This window comes from Neofelis nebulosa, chromosome 7, assembly GCF_028018385.1.
Source record: "Neofelis nebulosa isolate mNeoNeb1 chromosome 7, mNeoNeb1.pri, whole genome shotgun sequence".
NCBI classification, from domain to species: Eukaryota; Metazoa; Chordata; class Mammalia; order Carnivora; family Felidae; genus Neofelis; species Neofelis nebulosa.
Genome location: NC_080788.1, coordinates 3,531,611 through 3,545,468, shown reverse-complemented (window position 1 = coordinate 3,545,468; position 13,858 = coordinate 3,531,611). Strand labels below are relative to the sequence as shown.

General features: G+C 37.3%; 1 protein-coding gene across 2 annotated transcripts in view; it reads left to right on the top strand.

The window, feature by feature from the left end:
* Window positions 1-13,858, top strand: part of ADAMTSL3 (ADAMTS like 3) — a 357,244-nt gene that overhangs the window by 178,212 nt on the left and 165,174 nt on the right. For both annotated transcript variants that reach the window (XM_058736402.1, XM_058736403.1), the window contains one exon: window positions 9,949-10,023. In XM_058736402.1, coding sequence (XP_058592385.1) covers window positions 9,949-10,023 — 75 coding nt within the window. The remainder of the gene's footprint in view (window positions 1-9,948; window positions 10,024-13,858) is intronic.

Sequence of the window (13,858 nt, the reverse complement as noted above, 5' to 3'; positions counted from 1 at the left end):
TTTTCAGATCATCTCATAAATATTATAGTTTACTTGTTCAGTTTAAATATGATTTCCTTTAGTTCTTTGAGCATATTTAAAATAGCTTGTTTAAGGTTTTTGTCTAAAATTCCAACTCTGGGCTTATTTAGATACAGTTCCTACTGGTTGCTTTTATTTTTCCTGTGTATGAGCCATACTTTCTTATTTTTTTTTATAGGTCTTGTAACTTTTTGTTGAAAACTAGACATCTTCAATATAATGTTGCATATCTGGAAATCAAATTCTCCCTGCCCCACCCCACCCCACCCCACCCCACCCCACCCCAAGCGTGTCACTCTTGGTGGCTACTGTTTGTTTAGTGATTTTCTCGGACCCAATTTTGTGAGGTCTGTATCCTTTGTCCCATGTAGCTACTGAAGACTGTGCTCAGTTGGTTTAGCGGTCAACTAGTGATTGGATAGAGACTTAAAATGTCGGAAATCAACAAGTCTTTGCTGAAGGGCTCTATGTATGTGTGGAGGCACAGTTCAACACTCAGCCAGACATCTGACAACTCTGTTATAACCTACACTTCCTTCTTGTCGCAGAGCCTCAAGGTCAGCCAGGGGTGAGAACGTAGGGCCTTTTCAGGTCTTTTCTGAGTGTACTCACAGCCCTGACGTGCATATAGCCCAGCCTGTACGTGTGGCCTTCTAGATTCCCAGGAATACGATGGAGCTTTCCAAAGCTCCCTGTGGGCATCTCTACTTCTCCAGATTTCCCCTTTAAGCTCTTTGGATAGCTTCTGGTTTTCTTCAACTGTTATCTACCACCTCGGGCAACCTCAGTGTTAACAAATTGCCTCTGATTGTTTTGGACAAGCGCCCCTCAGGAAAAGGCTGTTTGTACTGGGCAGGCCCCCCTAGGTACGTAAAATAAAGACATCTTTGTGAGTGAGGCCCTCCAGGGAACCACTGTGCAAGTCAAGCAATGACAGTTGAGAATTGGGGCTTTGAAGGAGCTCCAACCATATTCTGCCCCTGCAGCATCTCCTGGCATCTTCTGGGCTGCTGATTTTCACAGCGATAATGCTGTTGGTCTTTAAGGTTACAACAGAGGCTGAGAACGGGGAATATGGGAACAGGCAATTTAAAATGCCACGAAATTTGTTGTTCTTATCAGGGGATTTTCTTTAATCAATTTTTCTCAGATTTGAGCTCAGGCTTTGCTCTGCAAGCCTTAAGGTACTTTCCAGAATTTTGAAACGGTGAATTCTGACCGTTTTTTCCTAGTATTTTCATGAAAGAGTGGCTTTCGGAGTCCTTACTCCATCATTTTTGCTTACTTATTCAAGTTAGTCTCTATATAAGGTCTGTATGTTGCATTTGGATGTTATGTTTCTTCATTATTTTTTAATTAGAAGTATGTTCTTCTCTCTTTTTATTCTTGATTATGTTTAATTCATTTTTCATTATAAGCACACCCTTCTATTTTTTTCCCTTGAGATTTATTTGTTAAGGAAACTGTTTATTTGTCCAACAGGTTTTCCCATAATCTATATTTTTCTCATTACATTTCCATGATGTGGTATATTATGTTCCTTTGCACTATACATTTCGTGTGAATAGGTAGTTAGATGTAAAGGCTTGATCATATTCCAATGTATTTGCTTGTTCTGGTAAGAATAGTTTAAAGCTGGTGTTATGCATTTCCTATCACATCATATTAGGAGGCACATGATGTATGGTTTTCTGTCTTATTGTGATGTTATAGCCATCAATGATAATTAATGTATAAATGATAATATTATGTAAGTGCTTCATTTATCACCTTGGATACTTCTATAAAGAAAAACTTCACCTTATAAACTATTTGGTTTCCCTGAAGTGTAATTTGTGTGAAAAGGCATGGTAAAGGCATTATTCTTTTGTCTTTATTTACCATTTTTCAAAATAATGAGTTGGCTTGTAGCATCCTCAAAATGTGACCAGTGATTTTTTTCCAGTGTTAGTATGAGCTTAAGGATTTAAACATATTTCATGTGATCTGCTCCATTGCAGTTATTATTCTTATTAATGTCCAAATTGTCACATTTTTGCCCAGTTGGATACTCTTATGTTGACTCCCTTTCATGTAATTCCAGCTCAGTTCACATGACTCATGTCTTTGAGAGCTCCCGTACTTTTGTTATTCCATAGTGTTCTAGGATTATCTAGTTCATTTTCTGACCCAGACCTGGACGGAACCATTTCTTTAAAGACGCGCTGGTTCTTTTTAGTGGGAAATGGTATTTGGAGACACCCTATGGATGCATGGGTGTTCATTGCTACTGAGTTGGTTAATATTTTTTGGATTTTTAGGAGACAGGCTAGGAATAAATACTAGAGTGTATGTATATGTATGCAATATTGTATATTAATATATTAACCTTTTAATAAGTCTAATATATATTAGCTATAAAATATCATTATAGTATGTAATTAAATATTAATTAAAATGCAGGAAAACAGTTTATTTAATATCAATACTTTGTGAATTTTGGGGGAGTTATAGTGTTTTTCCCCAGTTTTATTGAAAAGTAAATGGCAAACATCACTGTATAGGTTTGAAGCATACAACATGACTTACATATTTTGTGAAATGATTACCATAGAGGTTTAGCTAACATTCATCTTCTCCTATGGATACAATAAAAAGAAAAGAAATAAGAAAAGGAAAAAGGAAAAAAAATTCTCCTTGTGATGAGAAAATTTCTCCTATATGTTCTATATCACCGTTAGCTATCGTCATCATGCTGTACATTACATCCCTAGTCTTAAATTTCTTGGAAATGGAAGCTTGTACCTTTTGATCACTTTCTTCCAATTCCCCCTCCTCTCTCCCTCTGTCTCTGGTAATCACAAGTTGGATCTCTTTGTCTGTGGATTTGTTTTTTGTTTTGTTTTGTTTTTAGACTCCGCATATGAGTGGAATCATACAGTGTTTTTTCTCCATCTGACTTATTTCACTTAGCAGTATGCCTTCAGGGTCCACCCATATTCTTGCAGATGGTAGGATTTCCGCATTTTTTATGGCTGAATAATATTCCAGTGTATGTATGTGTGTGTGTACACATACATTTATATAGACATAGACATAGACATAGACATAGGCATAGATTGACTTGTATCTGTTCATCTATTGATTTCCATGTTTGACTTTTGTAAATGATGCTGCAGTGCTCATACAGGTGCAGATATCTTTCTGGGTTAGTGTTTTCATTTCCTTTGGATATATTCCCAGAAGTGGAGTTGCTAGATCATATAATTGTTCTAGTTTTAGTTTTTTGAGGATCCTTCATACTGCTTTCCATGGTAGGTGTTACAATTTATAATCCCACCAACAGTGAAGAAGGGTTTCCTTTTATCCACATCTGTGCCAGCATTTGTTATCTCTTGTCTTTTTGATTCTGGCCATTCTGACAGGCATGAGGCGATGGCTCATCGTAGTTTTAATTTGTATTTTTCTGATGGCCAGGAGTGTTGAGAATCTTTTCAAATACCTATTGGTCTTTCATATATCTTCTTTGGAGATATGACTATTCATGTCTTTTGCCCATTTTAAAATTGGGTTTTTATTTGTTTGTTTTGCTATTGAGTTGTATGAATTCATTATAACTTTTGGATATTAACCCCTTATCAGATATATGGTTTACAAGTATATTTCCCATTCCATAGGTTGTCTTTTCACTTTGATGATGGTTTCTTTTGCTATGCAAAACCTTTTTAGTTTGATGTAGTCCCATTTGTTTATATTTTATTTTATTGCTTGTGCAATAAAAACGTTGACAAGACCCATGTTGAGGAGCATCTATTCCTATGTTTTTTTCCAGAGTTTCCTGGTTTCCCATTTAAATCTCTTACATTTAAATCTCTAATTCATTTCAGGTTAATTAAAAAAAATAATGTTTATTTTTGAGAGAGAGACAGAGATCAAGCAGGGGAGGGACAGAGAGAAAGGTGGGGAGACACAGAATCCGAAGCAGGCCCCAGGCTCTGAGCTGTCAGCACAGAGCCTGAGGCGGGGCTCGAACTCACAATCTGTGAGATCATGACTTGAACTGAAGTTGGATGCTTAACCAACTGAGCCACCCAGGTGCCCCATTTCAGGTTAATTTTTGTTAATGGTGTAAGATATCGGTCCAGTTTCATTCTTTTATGTGTAAAAATCCAATTATTCCAACACGTTTATTGAAGAGACCATCTTTGCTCCGTTGAGTATCCTGGGCTCCATTGTCAAGTATTAGTTGACTGTATGTGCTTGGGTTTATTTCTGGGCTCTTAATACTTTCTGTTGGTCTGTTTGTGTTGTTGTTATTATATACCACACTGTTTTAATAAGTGTAGCCTTTTAAGTCTAGCTTGGAAATCCAAAAGTTTGATGCCTCCTGCTATGTTCTTCCTTCTCAGGATTTCTTTGGCTGTTTATGGTCTTTTGTGGTTCCATGTAAATTTTAGGACTATTTTTTCTACTTGTGTAAAAAATGCTGTTGGAATCTTAAAGGGATTGTATCAAATCTATAGATGGCCTTTGGTAGTATTGACATCTTAACAATACTAATTCTTCCAGCCCATGAACTTAAGATGCCTTTAGATGTATATGTATCTTCAGTTTCTTTCATCATGGTCTCGCAGTTTTCAGAGTAGAGATCTTTCACTTCCTTAGTTAAATTGATTCCTAAGTATTGTTTTTGATGCTATGGTAAATGAGATCACTTTCTTTACTTTTTTTCAGATTTACTTTTAGTGTATAGAAGTGCTATTGATTTTTGTATGCTAATTTTGTATATTGCAACTCTACTGAATTTGTTATTAGATCAACATGTTTTTGGTCATGTCTTTGGATTTTCAAGATAGTTGACACTTGAACAGCAATGGGTTTGAACTGCATGGGTCCACTTACATGTGCATTTTTGTTTTGATAAATACAGTCCAGTCCTGTAAATGTATTTCCTCTTGCTGTGATTTTCTTAATATTTTCTTTTCTTGAGCTTACTTTATTGTAAGAATGTAGTGTATAATACATGTATCATACAAAATATGCATTCATCAACTGTTTATGTTTTTGGTAAGGCTTCTGATCAAGAGTAGGCTATTAGCAGTTAAGTTTTTGAGGAATTTATAGGCAGGTTTTTGATGGTGTGAGTGATCGGTGTCCCTAATCTCTGCATTATTCAAGGGTCTTTATATAAAATCATGTCACTTGCAAATAGAGACAATTTTACTTCTTCTTTTCCAATTGTGATACCTGTTATCTCTTTCTTGCCTTGCTACTCCAGCTAGCACTTCCAGTGCTGTGTTGAATACAAGTGGTGAGAATGGGAATGTCTGTGTTGTTCCTGATCTTAGAGGAAAAGCTTTCAACCTTTCACCATTGAATATGATGCTAGCTGTGGGCTTGTCATATATTGCCTTTAATATGTTGAGATATGTTCCTTCTATCCCTAATTTGTTAAGAGTTTTTATCATGAGTGGATGTTGAATTTGTTAGATGTGTTTTCTCTGTTTCTATTGAGATGATCCTATGATTCTTTTCGTTTATTCTGTTAATGTGATGTATCACGTTGATTGTATATCGAACCGTCCTTGCATCCTAGGAAAATAAATCCCACGTGATTTTAGTGAATGATCATTTTAACGTGCTGCTGAATGTGGTATGCTAGTATTTTGTTGACAATTTTTTCATCTCTATTCTTCAGGGATATTGACCTGTAATGGATTTTTCTTCTTGAATTTTTACTTCGACAATTTACAAATAATGGCATTAAAAAATTTTCTTTCCAATATATATTTTTATATGTTATTTGTTTTCTAATTACATTGAGTAAGAAAGTGATCCCCAGAAGAGTATGGAAAAAAATGGTGACGATAATCCTCATTTTGTTCCTGACTACATGGAAATAATTCTAATGTTTCACCACTAACTCTGCTCATGCTTCTGATTCTTTATTAAATTAAGGATGCTTCCTTCTATTCCTGGCTTTAGTAGGAATCTTATAATGTATGCTGAATTTCATCAAATACCTTCTTATATTCATTTAATGATCATAACATTTAACTTTTTTGATCTCTTAATATAACCAGTTATGTTAACAGGTTTTTATCATGTTAAATCAATGGTTTTTAGCATATATTCTGTTTAGTCATGGTACATAATTCTTGTGATGCAATCTGTAATTAATTTGCTTTGTTTTAGTTATTTTTATATCTATGATCATAAATAAGATTTGGTTCATCTGTTTATTTTTGTGCTGTGTTTGGTTTGGGTATCTGAGTTATTTTAGTTATATATTACTGAGAACCTTTCCATCTTTTTTTTTTAATTTTTTTAACGTTTATTTATTATTGAGAGACAGAGAGAGACAGAGCATGAACATGGGAGGGACAGTGAGAGGGGGAGACACAGAATCTAAAGCAGGCCCCAGGCTCTGAGCTGTCAGCATAGAGCCCGGTGCAGGACTCAAACCCACAAACCGCGAGATCATGACCTGAGCTGAAGTCAGACACCCAAAAGACTCCACCCAGGTGCCCCTCAGTCTTCTTTTTATGTGCAACGTACCTATTTACTTAAGGTTTTCCAAAACTCATCCAGTAAAACTTTTTGGCCCTGGTCCTTTTTTTTTTTTTTTTTTCCAGTTTCTATCTTCTTTTGTAAAAAATGTTACTAGCTTTATAATATTGTATTTGAAAAGTAACTCATCAGTACATTGCCATTATACAAAAGTAAAAAAAATACAGAACTATGGTCTTCTTCAGTAATTTCTGGAACTTTCATCCCTTTCCCCAGAGTTAACCACTGTCAACAGTTTGGTGAAAACTCTTCCATGAATTTAAAGGATTAAGTAATTAAAATCACACTCTGTTATTTACTGATATGCAATTGCACAGTGCTATGCATTCTCACATTATTATGTTTATACCATGTTATTCCATGTATCCATATACAACACAATGTATTATAATATATACATGTATATACTGCTATAAGTTACATATACACGGGGGCGCCCGTGGGTGGCTCAGTTGGTTGTGTGTCTGACTTTGGCTCAGGTCATGATCTCACAGTTTGTGGGTTTGAGCCCCACATTGGGCTCTGTGCTGACAGCTCAGAGCCTGGAGCCTGCTTCGGATTCTGCGTCTCCCTCTCTCTCTCTCTCTGCCCCTCCCCTGCTCATGCTCTGTCTCTCTCTCTCAAAAATAAATAAACATTAAAAAATTTTTAAAAATTACATATACATGAGAATGCAATACTTAAACACATGTACTTTATACTGAGTTTGTGTCTTACACATTTTTAATGTGGTAAATTATGCATAACCTACAATTGATCATGTTAATCATTTTTTAATTTTTTTTAATGTTTACTTATTTTTGACACAGAAAGAGACAGAGCGTGAGTGAGGGAAGGGCAGAGAGAGAGGGAGACACAGAAGCAGAAGCAGGCTCCACGCTCTGAGCCATCAGCACAGAGCCTGATGCAGGGCTTGAACCCACAAGCTGTGAGATCATGACCTGAGCAGAAGTTGGACGCTTAACCAACTGAGCCACCCAGGCTCCCCAGTCATGTTAATCATTTTTAAGTGTGTCGTTCAGTGGCATTAAATACGTTCACGTTGGTGTGTAACCATTATTACCACCATCTGTCTCCAGCCTTTTTTATCTTGCAAAACTGAAAGTCTGTACCCACTAAACAAACAAGAACTCTCCATTGTCTCCTACCCCAACTCCTGGTACCCACCATTCTCCTTCCTGTCTCTGTGAACTTGACTACTTATACGAAGGGAATTATACAATATTTATCCTTTTGTGACTGGCTTATTTCACGTAGCATAACATCTTTGTGGTTCATCCGTGTTACGCAGCCTGTGTCAGAATTGCCCCCCTTTAAGGACGAATACTATTCCATCATATGTATTTACCACGTGGTGTCTTTCCACTCATCTGTGGATGGACACTTGGGCTGCTTCCGCCTTTGACTATTGTAAATAATTTTGTAAACATGGGTATGCAAGTCTCTGTATGAATCCCTGCTTTCAGTTCTTTGGGGTTTGAACCCAGACGTGGAATTGCTGAATCGTATGGTAGTTCTGTGTATAATATTTGGAGGAACTGTTCTTTCTGGTGGTAGAACCATTTTATATTCCCACCAATGGTTCATGGGTATTCCGATTTCTCTTCATCCTAAGGATTATTTTCTGGTTTTATTTTATGTTTTGTTTTTTTTTTTCTATAATGACCATCCTAATAGGTATGAAGTGGGATCTCATTGTGGTTTTGCTTTGCATTTCCCTAAAGAGTAGTGATGTTGAGCATGTTTTTATGCACTGAATGACCATGTGTATATTCTGTTTGGAGAAATGTCTGTTCCAGTCCTTTGCTCGTTTTTACATTGGGTTGGTTGTTCATTGTTGAGTTGTACAAGTTCTTCGTATGTTCTGGATATTCACCCCTTATCTGATATGTGATTTGTAAATATTTTCTCCCATTCCGTTTTTACTCTTGTTCATAGTATCCTCTGATGCACAAAAGTTTAATTGTGATATAGTCCAATTTATTTGTTTTTATTTGTTGCCTGTGCTTTTGGTGTCTTATCCAAGAAATCATTGCCCACATATATTGTTTTTTAACTTCCCTTTTTCAGTCATCAGTATGTATGTTGGCTTTAATTCCACATCAAGTCCTATGGCTTCTTATCTTTACTTTTATCAGGTGTAGAGTATTCCTGAGTATGTGTGTATCACTGTTTGTTTCACCTCTGCCCTTAATAGTGGACATTTAAATAGTGTTCATTGTTTTGTTTTGTTTTGTTTTGCACCTATGTATATTAGGAACAAACAAACAAAATCTGGAAAGAATATTTATCCAAGTGTTAGAGGTGATAATCTCTGGGCAACAGGATTAGAAATGGTTTTATCTCCTTACTTGTTTGCATTTTTTTCAATTTTCTGTAATAAACAGGTATTTTTATGTAATGAAAACTTAGAGACAAGTCAGCAAACATAGTAACATCCTTTGATCCAACCATTTTGTCCCAGAATTTATCAAAAAAAAAAAAATGTGTTCTCTGGAAGTTACACAAAAACAGTCTGTGCTCCAAATAATTCATATCAATGATAACAGGCTAATATCATGGAGTAACAGACTTAATGTTCAAATGGGGGAACTGCTGGGATATAATTTTATACATGAGCCCAGGTTATCACGTAGCCGTGAAAATTAATTTCAGCATGCGTAACAGCATGGAAGAAAAGAACATCTCTAAAGACTAGGATTTCCACAAGGCGATTACCTAGGCGAGGGATCTTCAGACTTTTTTCTGTGAAGGGCTAGACAGTAGAGAGATTAGGCCTGTGAGCCTTGCTCTCTCGATTACAACCACGCAATCCTGCCTTTGTGGGTAAAGGACATAAGTGAATGAGTGTGGCCAGGCTTAGCCCGAGGGCCCTAGTGTGTGGACCACCCCCCATCAGAGCACTTGAATGAGGCCTGGAGATGGAGGCTGAACAGGTGGTGGCATTGATTTTAAATTTTAATTTAGTCTTTTGAAAATGCATTTAAGGGGCGCCTGGGGGGCTCAGTCGGTTAAGCGTCCGACTTCAGGTCAGGTCATGATCTCACAGTTCGTGAGTTCAAGCCCTGCCTTGGGCTCCACACTGATGGTGCAGAGCCTGCTTGGGATTCTCTCTCTCTCTCTCTGTCTCTCTCTCTCTCTCTCTCTCTCTCTCAAATAAATAATAACTTAAAAAATTTTTTAATGCATTTAGATAAAATTATGAGTAGTATTAATATGCCTTCCACACAGTAAGTGCTTTCCAGAGATTGCTTGATAATAAGACAAAAATGTGGTTAAAGAACCCTTTGCAAATACCCCCAGTTTTCACTGACTTGCTTATGTTGTTAGGCCTTCCACGCACAAGGTTTACTGTATTTGTCTTGTGTTCTTTCCCAGGGGAAGAAAATGTGATTGCTGTTCCTTTAGGCAGTCGAAGTGTAAGAATTACACTGAAAGGACCGGCCCATCTTTGTAAGTACGATTTAATCTTGACATGTTTCTATTTTCTGATAGTTTATGTAGCCAAAACAAAAATCTTCCATTGTGTTCTCAGGTAGGTAGGCAAATGTCTCAAGGATTTTGCCAACCACTCTGAAATCGTTTCCATCACTAGGGAATGATCAATACCCTGAATTTTTCTGTTCTCCTGCCCCAGTGCACGGAAATATACCAGTCGGAATTAATCCCCTTGTGGGAGAAGAAATGAAGTTACAATGAGGATAAACTATTTTTACATGGAGATTAGAATGGGGTTCAAGAGTTTTCTAGAAATTTCAACAGTTTGGGACAAAAAGAATTTTTTTAAACACAAAACCATATCAGTGATTATGGCTGAAAAGTATAAGCTTTGTTGCTAGCACATCACTACATCGGGTCCAGGGGCGGTGAGAGTAAACACTGGTTTCCCAGAATACTGAGTTTGAAATGATAGAAGATTGCCGCTATATTGTTTCTTTGGCCAAAGTCAGATGGCATCTCCTCTGTCTTTGTCTTCTATTCTCTTAGGACCTAAAAGAACAGGAAATACCGAAGTTTGCTTCTTTCCCAAGGTCTCCTTGTGGCCAGAGGCAGGACTTCCTCAGTCTTATTCTCGGGAGAACGGGTTTGTGCCAAGACTGGCTCCCTGGCCTTGAGGAAGCTTACTGAGTTCAGCAATCTCTTTCCTTAAAAGTACAAACCAGTATTTATAACTATTTTAAAGGTACACAAATCAAGGTCCACTGGATCCAAGTGCTACACAGTTTTTGCCATTTTTCTTCCAAGCCGCTGTCCTAGATTTTTGATTATAAAATTTTCTCTGGGCCACAAGCATCTTACATCTTTGGTAGCTTTTAAGTGTGTGTGTGTGTGTGTGTGTGTGTGTGTGTGTGTGTGTATTTTGAATTCATGCAAACCAGAAATGTTCTCTGAGAAAAGGTGATGTCAAAATGTTTAAGTAAACATGTTTAGGATCACCAGTAATATAGATTAAAATCTTGAAAAGAAAAAAACCCAAGAAATTCTGCAGTACATTATGATCTAAGTCAGAGAAGCAAGAGAATATCTTTGGGGCAGTAAGGGTGAATAATTGTTTGAAAGGTTTTTTTTTTTGTTTTTTTTTTACCCTTAACTTCATTTTATGAATTATGACCAGAAGAGTGTGACCAGTACTTTTTAACTAAAATACCAAAATGTTTACAATCATATAATGGTTACTTTATTCAAGGCTTTCTCTGCAAGGAAGCATCACAACATTCTCTCAGCTTCTTTTTAAAATGGCTTACAGCCTAAAGCTCTTGATGAGAGTAAATAAATCTTCATCCTTACACATGTGAACTTGGTTTTTTGAAAACAGGTAAAAATCATTCAGGCCCAAGTCTTATGGATCATTGAGGGATCCCGTTGTGACATACAATTTTGGATTCAAAACTACGAAGTGCTGAGTGTTAATAGTAGCATTATTCATAATAACCATAAAGTGAAACCAGCCCAAATGTCCATCACCTGACGGATGGATAAATAAAACGTGGCCTATGTAGAACATTACTTTGCTGTAGCAGACAACGAAAGACTGACCTGTGCTACAACGTGGATGGCCGTTGAAAACATGTGAAAGAAGCCAGATACTAAGGGCCACATGTTATATGATTCCATCTATGTCTAATGTCCAGAATAAGCAAATCTATGGAGACAGAAAGGAGACTGATGGTTGCCTGGGGCTTGGGGGAGTCAGATTCGTGGGGAGATGGGGGCATGACTGCTCGTGGGTACAGGATTTCCTTTGGGATGACAAAAATGTTCTAAACTTAGATCATGGCGATGTTTTCACAACTCTGTGAATGTACTGAAATCGTTAAACTACAGTTTAAATGGGCAGATTTTATGGCATGTGGATTTTATGACGTATCAAAAAGATGTTTAAAAAATCTTCAGCAACTGGGCCCAATTTTCTCATGATGCTCAAGGCAGTTCCCCAAAATTCAGCTGCGAAAAGCAAAAGTAGGTTTGTAAGTTCCAAAACCAGAATAGGTAGACGGTAAACAGAATAAGTAAAAATGAATACTTTGAGGGAAAATATTCATTTACATGCAAATATGTTCTGGCATACTAAATATAGCTTTGTACTCAAAACTGGCACTGTTCCAAGAACAGGGCTCAAAAATGTTCCCATTTCTCCCAAGGTGACAGAGCTGTTGTTTGGAACATTTCTCCTTCTGAACAGTCTTGCAATTGACTCTGGAAGCGTTTCTGAAAGTTCTCGTTCTCTGCTGATGATTAGAACTGGCTTCGTTTACAAAGGATTTAGTTAGCATTTCTGAACATCTAAATATAGAAGTGGTTTTATTTTCTTGATTTATACAACTGTTTTCTTAATTTTTTATTTGAAACAAAGATACATTCCTGAAATAAAGCTTACTTTGCTGAAATAAATCATTCTTTGAAGATCTGCATTAACTACAACCTTCCAAAAGGCTACATCATTAAGAACTGAGAACACTCAGTAATGTTAATGTCAGTCTCTTTGCTGTGGAATGGAATTTAATTACAGAATGTCTGTCTTACCTACTGCCTAGAGGTGTTCAGATCCTAAATTTCCAGTCCTGTCCAAAGCCTGGCCCCAACATAGTCCCCCATTTCCCTAAAACATCAAAAATGGACGCAATAAAAGGATTCCTGGGAAGGAGATTTTATTATAGCAAAGCTTTGGCATTAAATGTGTTTGACTAGCAGTAAATGTGAGAAGGCATGGTGCCATAAACTGAAGACCTGCATTATTGGTAAAAAGAATCATTTTTGACCATGTGTAGACATGTACAGTTGACCTTGAACAATGTGGGGGTTAAGGGCACCAACCCCTGCACCGTGGAGAATCTGCGTAAAACTTTTGACTCCCCCCGGATTGAAGCACCAACAGCCTATTGTTGAGCAGAAGCCTTACTGGCAACTTAAACAGTTAACACATATTTTATATATTATCTGTTTTATATACAGTATTCTTACAATAAGGTCAGCCAGAGAGAAGAAAATGTGATTAAGAAAGTCTTAAGGAAGAGAAAACACATGGACAGTACTGGGACTGTGTTTCTTGAAAATAAATCCCTGTGTCAGTGGACCTGTGCGGTTCAAACCCGTGTTGTTAAAGGGTCGACTCTAAAAATACAAGCGTAGATGCATAGTGACCGAAGGAAATGAATAGTGAGTCTGGTCGCATGTACTCTAAATGCAGCACTACTCGAAACCTAAGTTTGATGTATTTCTGACTGCCGTGGCTGTGTGAACGCTCAGTATGTTTACCTAACAGGACTTTAGTGGCCTTGGAATTTAAGGAGACCTTTTGAGGATGGTTAGCAGAAGGCTAACCTCTTTTGAAACAGAGATGCCTGGACTGGTGCTTCTCCGTGCACACACTTCCGCTGGAAGCAGCTAGAAGCTTCCATCATCTTTGTAGATATCTCTCTGATAAACAACTGGAATGAATCAGAATATTTATTTATTTATTTATTTATTTATTTATTTATTATTTGTTAGATGTTTATTTATTTTGAGAGAGAGACAGTGTGAACAGGGGAAGGGCAGAGAGAGAGAGAAAGAGAGAGAGAGAGACAGAATCAGAGGCAGGCTCCAGGCTCCGAGCTGTCAGCACAGAGCTTGACATGGGGCTAGAACTCACGAACCAGGAGATCATGACCTGAGCCAAAGTCAGGTCCTTCACCAGCTGAGCCACCTAGGTGCCCTGGATCAGACTATTTAAAGGCACCATCATAGACTTGAGCTGTGAAGATTTGGGGAATTTGAAAGCATCTTGACTTCCGATTCTCCTTTTATC